We start from the raw sequence: 18,227 nt of genomic DNA on the forward strand, positions 1-18,227 counted from the left end.
AAGCCACATGTGTGCTTGTTTAACAGCCGTCACAGTGCCTGGCCTTTGGGTGAACAAGTCCAGGGAGACTTGTCAAAGGTGTTTCCGAATGCCCTTCCTGCAGGGGATGGCTCTGAGTCATTCCTGTTGGCGAGCCCTGGACAGGCGTCCTCCGTGACGTGTGTGCATTGGTAAGGGGTGACGTGATGTGGTTGGCAGTCCCTCCATCCCCCTCTGGAGGCTATAGCCTTGAGTCACTAAGAGGAAAAGGTGAGAACCAAGGTGGTTGGAATTCGTGACAGCTAGTCTTTCAACACCCACATCCCAGAACTTTATGATTTTCTTCATAGATGAGAAATGCTCACCAGTTAAAGTATTGTGTTGATCTGTGGTCTAGGAAATACTCCGGGGAGGAGCTGACCTGCTTCTAGCCCCTCTCTTCCCTCCTACCTGACTCAGCCTCATACTAGACCCAGGCAGTTCCCTCTGTGGTCATCTGGGACTGAATCTGATGATTGAAAGTCTAGCAGAAGCCTCCTTCGTGGGCTTTGTAAAACAGTCCCCTATAATCTGTACATAGGGAATACTCTTTGAGAAGGGCCTCAGAAGATTCTGGACTCCACATCACAAAATGAGTCGTCAGATATTCACAGCATCCAAGCACATGATCTTTTATTGGATCAATGGGAAGGTTTTTCTTTTTTCTTTTTTTAATAAATTTCAAATTTTCTTTACAAACTGCAAAAAAATGCTTCAACGATTTCACTCTTTCCATTCCCGTACAACATATTTTCAGATTTCTTCCATCTTGTTCTTTGTGTTACTTGTTCCAATATTCCTGATCCAGCTGTATCTAACTTGGTCTGTTTTATTTATTTTTTCCTTGAATAAGCACCGTGCCTAGCAGCTGCTTTGGTCAGCCTTGCTTTGATGGGATTTTTTTTTTGTTTCAAACAGCTTCTCATACTCCAAGTCGGCTCTGCTTGTTGCAAACATAGCAATGAGATAAATCTGGGAATGATACTCTTGCTAGTCTAGGGAAAGATTTGATTATCTGGGACTGAGTCACTTCACTGAGCAGTCCTGTACCATATTTCAAGGTGCACTTGTTTTTATGGTGGGCCTGCTACTCCTCATTTTCTCCTCAGGTGAAATTTAGACTCATATCTTATAAAAAACCTCATTTGGAATTTTGATTTAGAATATATTAAATTCACAGATTAATTTGGGGAAAGAACGGACATCAGTCAATAATATGGTGTATCTTTGTAATCATTCCGTTTTTTAAATGTCTTTCCATAATAGTTTATCATTTTTGGGGAGATTTGTAATCCCTAATGGAATTGTCTCTAGGTATTTTATAGTTTTATTGTGATCATGAATAAGATCCTTTTTTTCCTGTCACCTTTTCTAATTGGCTACTGCTGGTATACAGGAAGGTTACAGTAAGTCCCCTACATACGAACCTTCAAGTTTCAAACTTTCAAAGATGCGAACATGCGTTTGCATGCCCAGTCATGTAAGTTAGTTCCCGTGTCTGGCGTACATTGTTACACGCGTGCATCCTCTGCAAGTGGTTGTGCTTTTGTGTACTTTACTGTGTTTGTTTTTTATGTATTATTTATGTGGAAAGTATTATAAACCGATTACAGTACAGTACTATATAGCCGATTGTGTTAGTTGGGTACCTAGGCTAATTTGTTGGGCTTACGAACAACTTGGACTTAACGAATGTGCTCTTGTAATGGAACTCGTATGTATGTAGGGGACTTACTGTATTTAGTTTTTTATACCGATTTCATCCTGGGCACCTCTACTGAACTCTGTTATAAACATTATTTCAATTAGTTCTATTTGATTTTCTGCTGAAAAGACATATCTGCAAACAATGACAGTTTTGCCTTTTTCTTTCCTGTATTTCTACCTCAGTTCTTTTTCCTGTTCCGTTGGCTCTGACCTCCAGTTGGAGGTGGGCGTCTGTGTTAGTTTCCAGTTGCTGCTATAACAACTTACCACAAAGTCGGTGGCTTACAGCAGCATACATTAGCTGTCTTACAGCTCTGGAGATCAAAAGTAGAAAACGGGTTTCACTAGGCTAAAATCAAGGTGTCTGCATTCCTTCTGGAGGCTCTGAGGGGAGAATCCATCCCCTGTTCTAGAGGCCGCCTACGTCGCAGCGACCCCTTCCTCCATCTTCCCAGCCAAACGTGTAGCCTTTTCCAATCTCTCTCTGACAAACTCTACCTCACCCACTTCCTTCTTTAACTTATGAGGATCCTTTTGCTTATCTTATTATCTGGACCCTCCCAGATAATCCAGGAAAATCTCCGCATCTCAAAATGCTCAATTTAATCACATCTGCAAAATTCCTTGTGCCCTGTAAGGTAACAGAACCACGGGTTCCAGAGATTAGGACATGGACATGTTGGGGGCCATTGTTCGGTCTAACACAGCATCCTCACGTTAATCCAGACATTAATGGGGAACAAGTGTCATATTTCAGCGTTAAAAAATAAGGTTTGTTTTAGGATTCTGTTAGACCATTTTCATCGTCAGGAGTGTCCTCCTCTTCCTAGATTGCTAAAGCTTTCATCAGGAAACGATGTGGAATTCTTTCAAAGTTTGAGGGCTCACATTCAGATGAAATTCTTCTTAAATCTATTAACGTACTAGGGTATATGAATAGATTTCTTCATTAAAACATCCTTACAATTCTGAGATAAGCTCTTCTTGGTCACGATACATTCTATCTATGCAATGATGGATTCACTTTGCTAATATTTTATTCATGTTCAAAGTAGGAGTGGCTTATGATCTGTGTGTGTGTGTGCGCGTGCGTGCGTGTGCGTGCGCGCGTGTGCGCACATGCGCTTTATCCTCGTATAATTTTAACTCAGGAGTATGCCCTTAAGTGTACTTTCTGAGACCTAACAAGTCATTCTCACATATTTAGTATTAAAGACTAACAGATGATTTTTGAACCCTTACTCCACAGATAAGTCTTATATAGCAGCCTAGCGTAAGTCACAAGCTCTGCTTCATTTGATGGGTTTCTTGGGGAAATATTTTGTCTTCACAGCAGTGACATAGCTTTGATAGGCTATCCTCAAGGAAGAAAAATACATGCATGAAAAGTTAGAGAGGATGAGCAAATTGAGAATCAGCTTACATGATAAGCTGAATGCAAGGGAGCAAAGGAGTACAGGTATGTACAATGTCTTCAGATAAGATGTCCATATGTTACGGAAATAGGATGAGTTAATAGGGTTGTGACAAGCAAACCCTGATGATGGTTTTAATTTGGAGTTTGGGGCCTATCCCCTTCGTAGAACTGTGTCTCCTGCTGAACAAGAGCACACAAATATAAAGGCATGTTTAGGAGGAAATCAGGATAGTTTCACTGACCACAGGGGCTAAAAGATGGCTTGGTGACTGTCTTCAGGTACATGAGAGGTGATGAGTGGATCCTAGCTGATGGTCCATTTATAGAGATAAAAGGTGAGAAGGTGGCTGTATCCACAGCAGCAACATGTTTGCTTGAAGAAGAAATTTTACTGACTCTTGGAGTAACGAGGCTTCTAAGAGAATAGAACATGTCAAGATAAATGTAAGCTTGAAAAATGGCAAACAGTCCAGCCCTAGATGTCCTGTGCTGGAGGCTGAGAGCCCTTACAGATGACCTTGTGGCAGGGGGTCACTGTCCTAGTCTGGGGTCACATCTACCATGTCCACCCTGCTCTCACCCACAGCGGACTGAGGAAAATCGCGTTCTTCAGGAATCCCGGACATAATCTGTTTCCCTGCCGACCTTCTACTGGAGACGGGACCCCAGACTAGGGCCAGACGTCATAGTGAATCCTCTTGCAGACAAGACTGAGGTCTGCCTGACAGACTGGGGTAGGAAACTCAGAAATCAGGATCTAGAAGAGAAATAAAGTAAACATGACGCACGGTCCTGAACCAGAGATTAAAATCTAGTCGTCCAGCTCAGGTCAAGATGGTGGTGTAGGAAGATTCTGAGGTCACCTGTTCTCACGATCACACCAAACCTACCACGTCACATAGAACAACAGTCCCTGAGAAGACTAGCAGGACAGATTTTCTGCAACTAAGGATATCAGAATAGGCCAGATCGAGAAGGGTAGGAGGGGCGGAGACACGGTCCAGTCAGAACCTGCACCTCCAGTATGACGACCCACAAGTGGGAGGGAAGTCACCACCGAGGGGGTCCCCCCTGAGGAGCGAGGGGTCTGAGGCCCACATTGGGCTCCCCAGCTGGGGGACCTGAAGCAGAAAAACAAGCCCCATAAAATCTGGCTTTGAAACCAGTGGGACTCACGTCCAGGAGAGCCCGAGGGCTGTGGGAAACCGAGACTCAGCTCTGAAGAGCTTGTGCCCAAACTCACCTGTTCCGAGCGCCAGCACGCTGGATTGAAAGGCACCTGGATTGTACAAGGAGGTACATCGATTAATCTTAAGGCACTTGACGGAGGGGCAGGGATCTGGCGGGACTTTCTCAAGGGACAGAAGCGCTGGCAGGCGCCTTTTTTTCTTTTAAAAATATTTACTTATTTATTATGGCTGCACCAGGTCTTAGCTGCGGCGCGCGGGATCTTAGTTCCCCAGCCAGGGATCGAACCCGGGCCGCTGGCACTGGGAGCACGGAGTCTTACCCACTGGACCACCAGGGAAGTCCCCAGGTGCCTTTTCCCCCTCTCTTTCCACGTCGCTGGCCGGGTGCTGGGGGGCATCATTTCTGTCCCTCTCCATCACCCAGCTAACACCGTGCACCCTGCCCTGGACCAGCCTTGCCCAGCCTGCCCAGGCTCCCTGAAATGTCTGGGTGTTCTGGTCCCCAGAATCACCCCTGGCGCCTCAGGATCGCCCGAGCAGCTGAGTCAGAATATAGGCCCCAGGCCCCAGCATTAGACTTGTTTCCACCTGAATCCTCAGGTTCACTGGCGCTGCACCCAAGGTAATGACGCATTGTCCAAAACTTAAAATCTCTATCTTGAAGGCTACTTTTTCTTAGAGAGCAGGGTTTCTCAGCAGTGGCACTATTCACATTTTAGGCTGTGTGGTTCTTTGTTGGGGGGGGACCGTCCTGGACGTTGCTGCCTGGCCTCTACCCACCGGGTGCCAGGAGCACCACCCCCTTCAGCTGTGACGTCCAAAATATGTCTCCAGATATTGTCAGATGTCCCCCGGGGGCCAAAATGTCCTTGGGCCAAGAACCAGTGAGAGGGTGCAGGTGAAAACTGGGCTGAGTTGGTCAGTGATTTTGAACAAAAGTAGGGCTTCGAGGGGCTTAAGGAGCATCTGGCTAGTATAGAGCTCTGAGGACTCCTCTGTGGATAAAGAAAGATGCGATACAAGGAGTGAAAACAACCTTTGCTTCAACTGGCCGTCCTCAAGCTGTCGTTGCCGTGAAAGGTGATGGGTGAGAATGCTGAACTGGGCGGGACCCGTTAAAGCATGAGCCTTAGGCTAACCTGGGGCTGGCGTTTCCGCTGGCACTGCAGGCAACAGCCGGAGCCTCCAGCTGGAACGTGGCCATTTCCACGAAGGCTATGAGTGACTGTGCTCCAGTACTGGTGGCTCCAGCCTCTCATCTGTGCAGCACCAGGGGTTATGTCATCGTAGAACAGGAAGCGGGGTCAGAACCAGAAAGAATAGGAGGCGGTACAAGCAGAGTGTCGCGAAGACCCGGCTTGGTGGTCGTTGGTGTCTGCTGGGGGTGCAGAGTCACTCTGAGGTGGAGGCTGGATCATCCTTTCCAACACACGCGTGAGCACACACGCGTGTACCCATGTAAATGCACACATGTACACACATGTACACACAAACGTGCACCCATGCTCATGCACACACACAAATGTGCACCTATGTACACGCACGCACACACATATGCACACACACACACAGATGTGCACCTATGCTCGTGTACACACACAGATGTGCACCCGTGCTCGTGTACACACATACACACACACATACACACGTGCACACACAGTTATGAAGGCGACGTATGATTCAAGTCCTGACTCCGTGGAACATGGGTTGAGTGCAGCAGAAGAGGTACAGAAGGCCCTTTATAGAGTTTGTCGCCAAGCAGTCCTCAGCGCAGGGACAGTCTCTACATCCACAGGTAGAGAGCCAGACCGCAGCACCGAGATAAACCCGGCCTTACATGGCACTGCACACGTGCTAGAAACTTAGTAAATAAAGGCAGCGCTGGGGGCCGGGCGGTGGCTGTTCTGGTCCCCACGAAGGCCAACCTTGATCGACTCAGATGTAACCCTGTTTCCCCGCTCCAGCTGTTGGCCTGGGTGGGGGGCTGTCATCTCTCAGTAGAGTTTTAACAAGACCAAGCCCGATGGTGCTCCAAGTCAGCAATGTGCTGCAGGCAACCTGGAGACCTGTGCTCTCCCCGCCAAACCTCCCAGCTCGTCACATCTCTGCTTTCCTCCTCCTCCTCCTCCTGAGGTTAAAAGGCAGGTAATGAGACACCCTCACTTTGAGGATGCCTGTACCTTTAAGGTGCTGGGGGTAATGCCATCCATCTAGTGGAATTCTACCCGAGGCTTTGTTTTCTACATGGAGACTCATTTAAAAAAAACTTGTTTTTTAAATTGAAATGTAGTTGATTTCCAATGTTGTGTTTATTTCTGCTGTACAGCAAAGTGATTCAGTTATGCACACATATACATGCTTTCTCATATTCTTTTCCGTGATGGTTTATCACAGGATACTGAATAGAGTTCCCTGTGCTCTACAGTAGGACCTTGTAGATAATAGTTTATCTACAAGGTCCTATCCATCCTATAGATAATAGTTTATCCATCCTATAGATAATAGTTTGCATCTGCTAATCCCAGACTATAGATAATAGTTTGCATCTGCTAATCCCAGACTCCCAGTCCTTCCCTCCTCCGCCCCCTCCCCCTTGGCCACCAGCGGTCTGTTCTCTGTGCCTGTGATTCTGTTTCTGTGTCATAGATACGTTCATTTGTGCACTGAGGCTCATTTTAATGGAACGGCAGTAAGCGTCACGAAGTGTCATTTTCCTCTGAAAATAGAAAGGGCCGGTAAAGCATCTACCGTTGGGGCCCTGGGGTGGGCTCACACTCACTCAGGGCGGTCCCGTGGAAGGGCCTTTTCCCGACCGCGCAGTCGGGCCTATGGCTGCTTTCACACGGCGCCGAGCAAAGGATGGGCTGACTCTCCGGGTCTCCTCTTCCATCTGCCCATGTCGCCCTGGGCATCTGCGCAGGTCCCTCTATCTTCCTCTGCCACCGTCCCCAGCCCCACCTCAAGAGGAGTGATTTCTCTACGCCTGTGTGCAAGCAGCGAGGCATGCTTCTAATCCTTTCCAGAAAAAAAACCCACCCACGTTTAACCCCCTCTTTTCAGGACTTCACCCCTATCTGATGACAGGGGCATTTTGGACCATTTTCAGTGACAGCAGTTAGCACCGTTTCAAAGCTTCCCTCCCTGCATCTGCACTGCTCCAGCCTGGCTCTGCGGTCCACCCCTCCCCTCCCAGGACCACAGGCAGCTCCAGGAAGTCTCTGTTCTGTGTCGGGGGAGCCTGTTCAGGAGGGCTGCCTCCTGGACTCTTTCTGGAAGGTTCTGGGCTCCTCGAGGCCACAGCATCTGCCCCACCTGCCTAGACCCTGGCTGCTCCCGTTTCCCACGGCCTGCTCTGACTCCAAGCCCCGGCATCCCTCTCAAGGGAGTTCTGGAAGGAGGTTGATGATGCTGGGGTGTTTCGCAACGACGTGCTCCAGCAGCCAACAGTGGAGCTGTTTCCCTGACGTGTGGGTCTGGCGTGCTGCATGGGATCCAAAGTCTTGCTGGGCGAGCCAGCTCATTAGATCCTTCTCAGTTCCATCCTCGGAGCGTGTCTTCCGCACACACTTCCCTGCTCGTTCTGTCCCAGTTCAACCCCGTCGGGGATGCTGTTTCTCGTACAGCTGCCCACACTCCCGCTCAGGGATGTCAGAGGCCAGGGTGTTTAGAGGACGCTGGGACTGAGTGTATCACTGGAACTCGAGGCGACGAATGAGGGAAGAACCATTCTTTCCCTCCTCATAATACAGGGTGAGTCGCTTTCCCAGACCCACTCCCTGCGTTGACCCAAAAGGTAAAGGACCCAGACCGTGAAAGATGTCCCTCGGGCACCTCTCTGCTCTCCACCCAGGCGATGCTTAATTACATGCAGGAAATGGAAACAAAGCCCAAAAGCCTAGAAACATAAAAACCTGGACAGCCCGAGAAATCCTTCCGTCATTCATTTTAATCCCCTCTATCGTGCCTCATCCTCTAGTCATTAAAAAAAAGGTGGGATTGGGAGCTGCAGGTTCTCTGAGAATCTAAATGGCCAGTTTGAGATTGGATTTGGTGTCATTTTCTCTCCATATGGTGGGAGAATCCAATTTTTATTATGAGTGACATAGTCCGAAAGCGCTATCCAGAAACACAGAGACGACCAGTGGAAGGGCCTGGGTTCTTGCCCTGGCCTCCCTGCCTCCCTCCCAAGAAGTGGAGGCCCCAGGGCTCCTGGACCAGACGGCCCCGTGTCTCAGCACTCACTCTGCCTGTGGACATAGCAGGCCAGCTCTGACCAGGACCTCCACCATCACACTCAGGGACCCAGAGCATCAGTGGCTATCCCTGAAGGTGACCATTGCAGCAGTTGTCACGAGGGTCCGAATACGGCCTGCAGTGTCAGGTGTTCGCTGGGACCTCTGCTGGATCAGCCTAAAGACAGTAAAATCCTTCCTGAGGTGACACAAGGGAAACTCAGGCCAGCTCAGGGTGACAGGAGCCTGAACACCTTTGCTCCGTATGAACGGACAAACTCGACTTTGTTTCGCAGCCTGGATTCTTTCCTGTACGGCCTCCACACCCTCTTCAAAGGTGACTTCAGAATAACAGCCCAGGATGAGTGGGTGTTTGCAGACATCGACCTGCTGCACAAAGTTGTTGCCCCAGCTCTCAGGATGTCCCTGAAGCTGCATCAGGTAAACATTCCTTTTATTAAAAAAAGTATAAGCCTGAAACATCAGGGGGAAAAAATGACCTTTCAAAAACGCAGTCCCCTTCCTCGGCATGACATTGATGAGTGGGCTTCTGATTTAGTAACTAAGCGTTGAGGCATCGCAGATTCTTGACGGTGTCCGTGACAGTGTGTCCTCAAGACCCCTAGGAGGTGGCGATCTCCCACTAGGATGGAAGAGGGGACTTGGCCAGAGAAAATGACATCAGAAGTGCCCACGCTGTCTCAAAAAGTCATAGGCACCTAAGCCACAAGCTCCTTGCCTAGCACAGCCCCGAGGCCAAGGGTGCTGGGTTGGCAAGGTGTCCTCCATCCACTCAGGGCCACTGTGAGACGTGCAGGTGGGCTTGGCCTTGCACCCACCCGGGGCCAGCTCTCTGGTCCTCCTGACCCAAAGCTGGACTTCCTTCCCCAGGACCAGTTCACTTGCCCCGACGAGTACGAGGACCCCGTGGTCCTCTACGAGGCCATACAGTCCTTTGAGAAGAAAGTGGTCATCTGCCATGAGGGCGACCCGGCCTGGAGGGGCGCCATGCTGGCCAACAAGGAGGAGCTGCTGACCCTGCGGCACGTGGTAGACGAGGGCACGGACGAGTACAAGGTCATCATGCTGCACAGGAGCTTCCTGAGCTTCAAGGTGATCAAGGTACGGGGCCATCCTTCCCAGCTGGCCCGAGCCTCCCAGCTGGGGGGAATGTGAGAAGAAATAGGATGGATTGGCACCGATGCCCTCGCCCTGGGCCAGCGTCCTCCGTCTAGACCCACGGTCCCAGGGTTGGGGGGGCAGCATTGCCCAGCATGCAGGGCACCCCCGGGGCAGGCAGTGCATCTCCTCCAGGGCCCTTTCCCACCCAGAGAGCCGGTGCCCAGGTGACAGCTTTGGCAAGAAGTCCTGGTAGGCTAGACACACATGTCGCTGAGGGTCAGGATCTAGCTTATTCTTTTTTTTTAATTAATTAATTTATTTATTTTTGGCTGCATTGGGTCTTTGTTGCACGCAGGCTTTCTCTAGCTGCGGCGAGCGGGGGCTACTCTTCGTTGCGGTGCACAGGCTTCTCATTCTCTTGTTGCGGAGCATGGGCTCTAGGCACGTGGACTTCAGTACTTGTGGCACGTGGGTTCAGTAGTTGTGGCTCGCGGGCTCTAGAGAGCAGGCTCAATAGTTGTGGCGCACGGGCTTAGTTGCTCCACGGCATGTGGGATCTTCCCGGACCAGGGCTTGAACCCGCGTCCCCTGCACTGGCAGGCGGATTCTTAACCACTGTGCCGCCAGGGAAGCCCCTAGCTTATTCTTAAAGACTTTACAATTCTCTAAAATTCCAGACCTTCCTCTCATAACCTGTTCCTGAACCCGAGAACTCCCTTCCCAGAGATTCTCTTCTTCCTATAGCTTCAAACCACCGCGCTGAAACAAAGCCTTCCTTCCTTTTAATTTGATCTCTGTGGCCCCGTGAAAGTGGCATCACATCCACCTTACGGGGCTGCCATTCGGGCTTGACTATGAAAGCTTCAGGCCAAAGTATTGCGGTCCCAGGTACTCAGACCCAGAACCAACATGCTGGCGGCCCCCGCCATCTGCTTTTCTCTCCGCGTCTTCCCCGCCCTGCAGGTGAACAGAGAGTGTGTCCGTGGCCTTTGGGCGGGGCAGCAGCAAGAGCTCATCTTCCTCCGCAACTGCAATCCCGAGCGCGGCAGCATTCAGAACCACAAGCAGGTCCTCCGGAACCTGATCAGTTCCTCCTGCGACCAGCCCCTGGGCTACCCCATGTATGTCTCCCCGCTCACCACCTCCTACCTAGGGACCCACAGGCAGCTGAAGAACGTCTGGAGCGGACCCGTCACCTTGGACAGCGTCAGGGCGTGGTTCCGAGCCAAGTGGTTAAGGTGGGTCTTGACAACAAAGGCCATTATTTACCCGGATGCTGGATGGGGCGGGGCTGCGACTCCAGGGCTTCTGGTTGGAATGTCACTGTCCATGGCTCTTTCCTCCTGAGATGAAAACTGCCGTGCCCAAGTGCGCCGCAGCGCATCCTTTGTTTCATCAGATGAGTCCGTCTCCCTCCCCCTTGCATCCACGGGCTGAGACTTGGGCTTGAGTCCTTGCGGTACTGCCGAGGTTATGGGTCTTTGGGAGTGGCTGTTAAACATCTGTCTCAAAGAACGGGGCTTGAAATCCCTCCTCCCACCCGGCACTCATCTCTCATCCCGTTAAGTCTTCTCACCCCGTTGTAACGGTGTCCCTGGTGAGTTGGAACGAATTCTAAGATGTTCTGTCTGAATCTGGCAGAGCTCCATGTCAGGCCCCAGAGCTGAGGGTTCCTGTGGCTGGTGGGACCTGCGGCTTCTTCATCCGGGCGTGGTGTATTCGTTTATCAGACTCTGAGGTTTGGGGAACGGAAGCCCCTCTCTCCACCGATGTCCCAGGTGTGCTGCTCACCTGTAGAGTCCGGTCTGCCACCCTGATTTGGATACGAATGTGATGGGGCGTTTGGGACAATCAGAAATGTTTTGGTGAGACCCTTGAAGCGTTTCTCCCTCTCACAGGGTGCGGAAGGACTGCGATGCCGCCGGCCAGCCCGGCGCTGGCAACAGCCAGGATGCCGACGGCGGGGGCGCCCCGCCCGTAGGCGGCAGCAGCGCCCCCAGTGGTGAGAGTCGGGAGAGCAGCTCGGAACAGCCCAGAAAGGATGGGAGCCGCCACCGGTCACCCCCTGAAGGGACAAGGACGACAGGTGGGTGCAGCGGGGGCTTCGTGTTACTGATAAGGCTCCTGTCGTCCCACTGGCCAACACTGTGGGTTGTGTTGTCGTTCTAACCTCTGAGAGCCCCTTTTTGCAGGAGAAATCAGTGTTGGGACAAAAGATGCCCCAAATATCCACGACTCTTATAGGTTCTACTCAGAAAACAACTCTCCATGTGTTAGATTCAGCATTTAACCTTTATCCATCTGTCTATCCATCACCTCAGCCAGCCAGCCAGCCAGCCATGTGTCTGTCCGTTGGCCCAGCGGTCACTCCCTTCCACCCCGTCTCTCACTCATTCAGTGCCTATTGGCTCACGTGCCTTTGTGTCGGGCTGTGTTGTAGCTCTTGATCTATGATGGTGCCTCCGTCTTTCTGTGAGTTGAGCCGCCGTCTCCAAGTCTGTGGCGAGGGAGCCAGGCTCCTGCTCTCCGTTGCCCACTGTCTACAGCTCTCCCCTTCCTGCACTTACACCTGACATTTCAGAGCATAAGAAAACAGGGAAGGGGGCTTCCCTGGTGGCGCAGTGGTTGAGAGTCCGCCTGCCGATGCAGGGGACGCGGGTTCGTGCCCCGGTCCGGGAAGATCCCACGTGCCGCGGAGCGGCTGGGCCCGTGAGCCGTGGCCGCTGAGCCTGCGCGTCCGGACCCTGTGCTCCGCGGCGGGAGAGGCCGCAGTGGTGGGAGGCCCGCGTACCACAAAAAAAGAAAAGAGGGAAGAAGGGTGGCAGCAGGTGTGGATGGCGGGGGTGGCTTTGTTCAAGTTTGGGCTGAGTTTAAAGTTTAAAAGCAGTTAGGCTCAACCAGATGGATGAAGTCCCAAAACCCCAGTCCACTGGGAGGAGGGGGCTGCTTAGAAAAGATGACCCCGAGGGCCCGCAGAGGACGCACCCGGGTGGATGCGGGAGAGACAGATGCTTGGCCCTGGTTCCTGCTGGCACACTGGCACTCAGCTTTGCCCTTCAGAACCTGTTAGTGGCTTCGCCTTTTGGCCTCAGTGCTTTTACCATCCAGAAGGGTTCATTAAGTGCCTTTTTGTGCGTGTTCCCCTGCCAGCTCTGCACCGAATGAGTAATGAGGAGCGGTCCCTGTCTCCTGGAAGCAAGGCTGAGGATTTCACTGAAATAGTGAGGATTTATACAAAGATGGGCAAGATGGTAGATAGATCGGGAGACAGAGAGGCAGACAGATGATGGGTAGAAGACAGATGATGGATGATAGATGGATGGATGGATACATGATAGATAGAGATGAATCAATAGATGATAGCTAGGTAATAGAAGATAGATGAGAGATGGAAGGAAGGGAGGGAGAGGTAGATAGGTAGGTAGATGGGCAAAGTGATTGCCATTAGCTGCTTAGGGGGAAGAAGGCCGCCTTCCCCGCCCCGTGCCGTCTGCCCCAACCCCAAGCAGAGCGGTCGCCCAGCCAGAGGCCTCCAGTGTTGGGCTCTCAGGCCAGGAGTTTCTCATTGCTTAGTTAACAGTTGTTATCGCATGAGAATTTTAAGTTTCAAAATCACATAAAGGGATCTTCCAGGTGGGAAAATGCAAGGTGGGTTCCAAATGGAGAAATTCCTCAGCGCTTGGCACGTCTAACCAGGTGACCTGTGGGAACCACAGGGAGGCTGGAGTCTGGGGGTTTCTGGCTGGCGGGGCCGCAGGCTTTTAAAGAGCCGAAGATGGGCGTGCTGGACGGGCTCTGACTCAGTGAGCTGCCTCTTTCCTTTCGTAGAAGTGAAGCTGTGCCGGCGCTTGGGGCTAGCGCTGCTTCCTGTCCTAAAATCCAGGCCCCATAGGTTGTGAACACCCCCCCATTCACCGCCGGAGCCTGAGGCTGGGAGCAGTCACAGGTTTTCGTGGCAGATGTCGGAGCTGCATCTTCCAGAGCCCAAACCAGCTGTGCATTTTCCATCGTTGCTGTTTTTTTTTTTTTTTTTTTTGTGGTACGCGGGCCTCTCACCATCGTGGCCTCTCCCGTTGCGGAGCACAGGCTCCGGACGCGCAGGCTCAGCGGCCATGGCTCACGGGCCCAGCCGCCCCACGGCACGTGGGATCTTCCCGGACCGGGGCAAGAACCCGCGTCCCCTGCATCGGCAGGTGGACTCTCAACCACTGCGCCACCAGGGAAGTCCTCCATCATTGCTTCTTAAAATCGCTTCTCCCAAGGCCACCAAGAGTGACCACCTTTCAGACCATCTGGCTTAGAGTCCCAAGGGGGCCCCAGTGGGCTGAGAGAAGCTGGTGGGGCGTGAGTCCTGGAAGGGGAATGACATGACAGATGGCCCCTTCTGCCCTCCAGCCCTGCCTGAAGCCTCACCATCCCCCTGCCTCAGTGGCTGCCCGCGGCGAGGCTTTCCTGAAACTCACCAGGGGGCATCACAGCTGGTGGCATAAGCCAGACACCCATTCTGCGGGGCTGGACAGGGATGGAGTCCAAACTTGCCTTCAAAAGGATGAAACACCATGAGACAGTTGGCTTGAAACCAGCCACTGGGACTCACAGCCACGCCTCAAGGCAGCAGGGAAATCTCGGGACGTCAGGGCACAGCAGGCCCCTGAGAGACATCTAGAAAAGCTCGAAGCTGGCATCAGAAAGGGACAACCTTACTCCCCACACCCAGGACACAGACACCTCCTCCTGCCCCTGGAAAACGGAAATGTCCCCTTCTTTTTACTACCACTCTGGTTAAAGCCATACGGGGACATGGCCACCTTTGGCTTGGTTCACTGCACGCGCTCACTCCCTGGGGAAGTTCAAGGCCAGGACCCCTGTCCCTTCTCTCCACGTCCCTCGGCGGCAGCTAGAAACACGCCCCACCTGTGAGTAAGCACCGTGTCGGAACCCCGGGGCTTGGAGAACAAAGCCCAGGAGGGGGTAAGCTTCTGGTGGGATCCCAGGCTGCATCCCTCAGCGCCCGATAAACGCAGGTGCTCACACGCGTCCACGCTGCAGGCTAGAGGAGAGCTGCCCCCGCCCGGCTCAGGCCTCCACCCACAGGCCGCCGCCCCTGAGCCGGTGCAGAGTGGGGATGGGGTAGGGGGACTCCCGTGCCCTGACAGGGCCAGGCGCAAAGCTGTCAGTTACCAAAGCCCCGAGTGCAGTAGCCCTCGTGACCCCAAGGACACCGGCCCCAGAAGGAGCCGCACATGGGGAGGGGGACGGCCCTGCCCGGCGCCACCAAGGACTCTTCCCAGATGACGCAGCCAGTGGTGAGATGCCCGAAGGCCCCTGGAAGAGGGAGGGCGGCCTGGGAAGCCACCCCCCCCACCCGCTGCCATTCCCAGCAGGACGGCATCGCCAAAGGGGCCTCTGTGCTGTGCAGTTGCTGGGTTTCCTTCTAACCTCTGGCTTCTCTGGCCGCCTCCTCGCCCTCCCTCCGACTGAATCAAACCATGGTGCCCGCAGCTTCCAGAAAGCAAGCCAGGAGCCTGCTCAGCCGGTGCAGGGAAGTTAGAGGTCGGTCTCCAGTCCTGGGGGGGATATTCCTGATCCCGTATCTTTGTACTCGACCTGGAAGACTCACCTTCCCAGCTCCTGTTCCGTAGCTCGCCTCCCAGGCTACAGGGGAGGCCCAGGGCCCAGTCTGCAGGGGCACACGGGTCGGGGGGGGGGGGTCTCAGTGTCTAGGTCAAGGCACTTTTGAAGCTTCCCAGATGGTTCCAATGGCTAAGGTTAAGAAGCCCTTGGCCAAACCCAAACCGCCTGGGGCTGGCTCTGTTCCCAGTCAGGGGTTGAAGAAGCTCTGGGTTTCCGTGCGAGGTGAGTTTTGCAGGTTGGGTCGTTGTTTCCTGGTCAGTGTGCCGCGTGCCGAGCCTGTCGATGCGCCGATGCAGTCAGAGAGGAAGGGCGGAGGGTGGAGAGCACCGCGTGATGCCACGTAGGCAACCAGTGATGACCAGTGTGCTGTGCCCTGTGGGAGTCCCTGGGGCCGAGGTGAAGGACCTGACTTCCCGGGCAGGGCATGACAGAGAAGCCTAGCTATGCAGCAATGATTGAGCCGCTCTCAAGGGGGAATGTGAACGAAATTCTAAGAACAGACTCTTGTTTTACTCACAGTGCCCAAGGCTCAGTGCCCATAACTGGAGTCCCAACTGCTCCCTCGCTCCCTGGGTCCCTGCTTCAGTCCCCAGCCGAGTATCCCCATCCTGGCCCTTGCCAGATTCCCAGAGGACTGCAACCCCAGGTGGGCACAGTGTGTGGACGCCCAGCACCTCATGCCTGACTCGCGGGCCCTAACGCCCTACGGCCAGGAACTCACTATGCAGCCCTAAGTGCGGCCTGACAACCTGCAGACTTCTTGCTGGAAGGGGACTCAGCCCACTGGTGGAGGCTGGTGGGCTGCTTGCTGAGGAGAGCAGTTAGGAATTTGTAACTAATCTGAATCCCATATTGGACAGGAAGGCTATCTCTTCTATCCTATTTTTTTAATAGTTTAGTGTTTTATTTTGAAATTTTTTACAGAAAAACTTCAAGAATAAGGCAATGAATACCTACATACATTTCATCTAGATTCAATAGTTAACATTTGATACATATAATTTCTCTCTTCTATCCTATTCTAAGGATTTGCACCACCACCTTTCAGATAACAATCAAAGACAAAGGAATAGTGCTGGGATAATGAACAGGGGCGGGTAATTTACATGGCATTTCAACCCAGGTCCTAAGGAGGTTTTTCCTAGAAACGCTCCTAATTTGATAACGAAGTAACTGGCAAACTAAGTTAAACTACAGAATAATAAGTAGCATAGATGTATTTAGCTTGGTTTCGTACTTGTTCCATTTGCAAAATTAACTTTTAAAAAATCAAGAGCGACAAAAAAAAAAAAAAACCCAAGAAAATGTGAAGCAGTGAAATCGGGGCAGGGGTTACCCCATCTTGCATGGAACACGGACCATTCCCCTTTGTTACTGGAATGAGCTAAGTTCCCCCACTAAGTACGGGTGGTCTCTCCAACATCAAAATCACTGGCTTGCGGATGAATGTGGACTATTCTGGGGCAGCAATCAGCGTTACCGTATAAATCACAAGCAGATGTTTGGCCTTGCCAAGCTCTGAATAAACTAACAAATCACCATCTCTGTTCTTCATTCTGATTCGTCAGGGTCCCTTTCTCCCTCTTTCTTCCTCTATAAGAGTAACATACTCAGCTCTGCAGCGGGACCGTTCAGATGGGCCCATCCCCGGGGGGAGGGGGAGCCCCATGCCGGGGAGCTGCCTGCACTCACCCGGGGAGCCTGATCCCAGTACCACTCTGTGAGCAGCATTGCGGGGGGGGGGGCACCCCGATTTCTCAGCAGACGGGCAGGAGGGAGCCAGGTGGGAGCCCCAGTGCCCTCTGGAAACGGGCCCCCACCACCACAGTGGGCACATGGCAGTAAGGTCAACGTGAGGCAGGAGGGCCCTTTCAGCCAGTCCGCCGCTGTGGGAAGGGCAGGGCTAGAGAGGACCCGGGGAATGTCCACAGTAACATCTGTGCCCTAAGGAGTTACCTCGCAAAAGACGTGTTCCCATAGACAAACGTAAATATTTCAGAATCACCAGGTGCCCGGTTAATCACTTGGGCCTTTGGGGTGAGGTGACATTCCTTGGGGGTACCCACCCTGCAGCCCCCTCTATTTTTACTCGTTGAATGTAACTGTACCCACTCCTGCAGACACGTCAGTAGGGCAACTGGTGGCACCGTGACGTCACCAGCTGCCCCCTTCAGAATAATATTTTATTGATGTTTATTTTTTAAACTGAAGTACAGTTGATTTACAAATGTTGTGTTAATTTCTGTACAGCAAGGTGATTCGATTAAACGTATATATACCTTCTTTTTCATATTCTTTTCCGTTACGGTTTATCATAGGCTACTGAATATAGTTCTCTGTGCTTCCCAGTAGGACCTTGTGGTTAAAATAATATTTTAGAATTAGACCCTGGTGAGTACTGAGGCTTAAGTCAAGGAACTCGGCGTTCCAGCAATTCCAGGCTCGTCCACCCGCCTCGTCTCTAACGCCGCAGAGGTAAGTCAGGCACAAGACAGGCGCTTTAAGCCCGCCTTCCTCCAGAGATGTGCCAGGACCAAAGAAAGCCTCGGGCGGTCCGGTCCCTTGGGTCCAAAATGGCCTTGTTTTTCTCTCTCTTTTTTTTAGATTTAGGCCAGGGTGGTTATTCGTATATGTATAACTGATTCACTTTGCTGCACACCTGAAACTAATACAACGTTGTAAATCAACTAGACTCCAGTAAAAAATAAAATAAAGGCCTCGTCTCAGCAAGTCTCAGCAAGAGCTGGGCCAGGAAGGACCCCTGAGGGGAGGGACAACTGGCCAAAGGGAGCTGGGAGCCCTGACAGACGTGGGAACCCGGGCCGTGCACGCCCGAGTTGGGCCGGGGAGGGCTTCCTCTCAAAGACCTTGATCTTAAGGGAAAACTTTTCTAGAAAAAAAAGGCCA

The 18,227-nt window shown here is 52.2% G+C and overlaps 1 protein-coding gene across 1 annotated transcript in view; it reads left to right on the top strand.

The window, feature by feature from the left end:
* Window positions 1-18,227, top strand: part of PCNX2 (pecanex 2) — a 272,196-nt gene that overhangs the window by 250,238 nt on the left and 3,731 nt on the right. The window contains exons 29-32 of the mRNA XM_019941562.3: window positions 8,861-9,005; window positions 9,456-9,686; window positions 10,650-10,924; window positions 11,585-11,772. Of these exons, the coding sequence (XP_019797121.2) occupies window positions 8,861-9,005; window positions 9,456-9,686; window positions 10,650-10,924; window positions 11,585-11,772 (839 nt within the window). The remainder of the gene's footprint in view (window positions 1-8,860; window positions 9,006-9,455; window positions 9,687-10,649; window positions 10,925-11,584; window positions 11,773-18,227) is intronic.

Source organism: Tursiops truncatus, chromosome 16, assembly GCF_011762595.2.
Source record: "Tursiops truncatus isolate mTurTru1 chromosome 16, mTurTru1.mat.Y, whole genome shotgun sequence".
Taxonomy (NCBI): Eukaryota; Metazoa; Chordata; class Mammalia; order Artiodactyla; family Delphinidae; genus Tursiops; species Tursiops truncatus.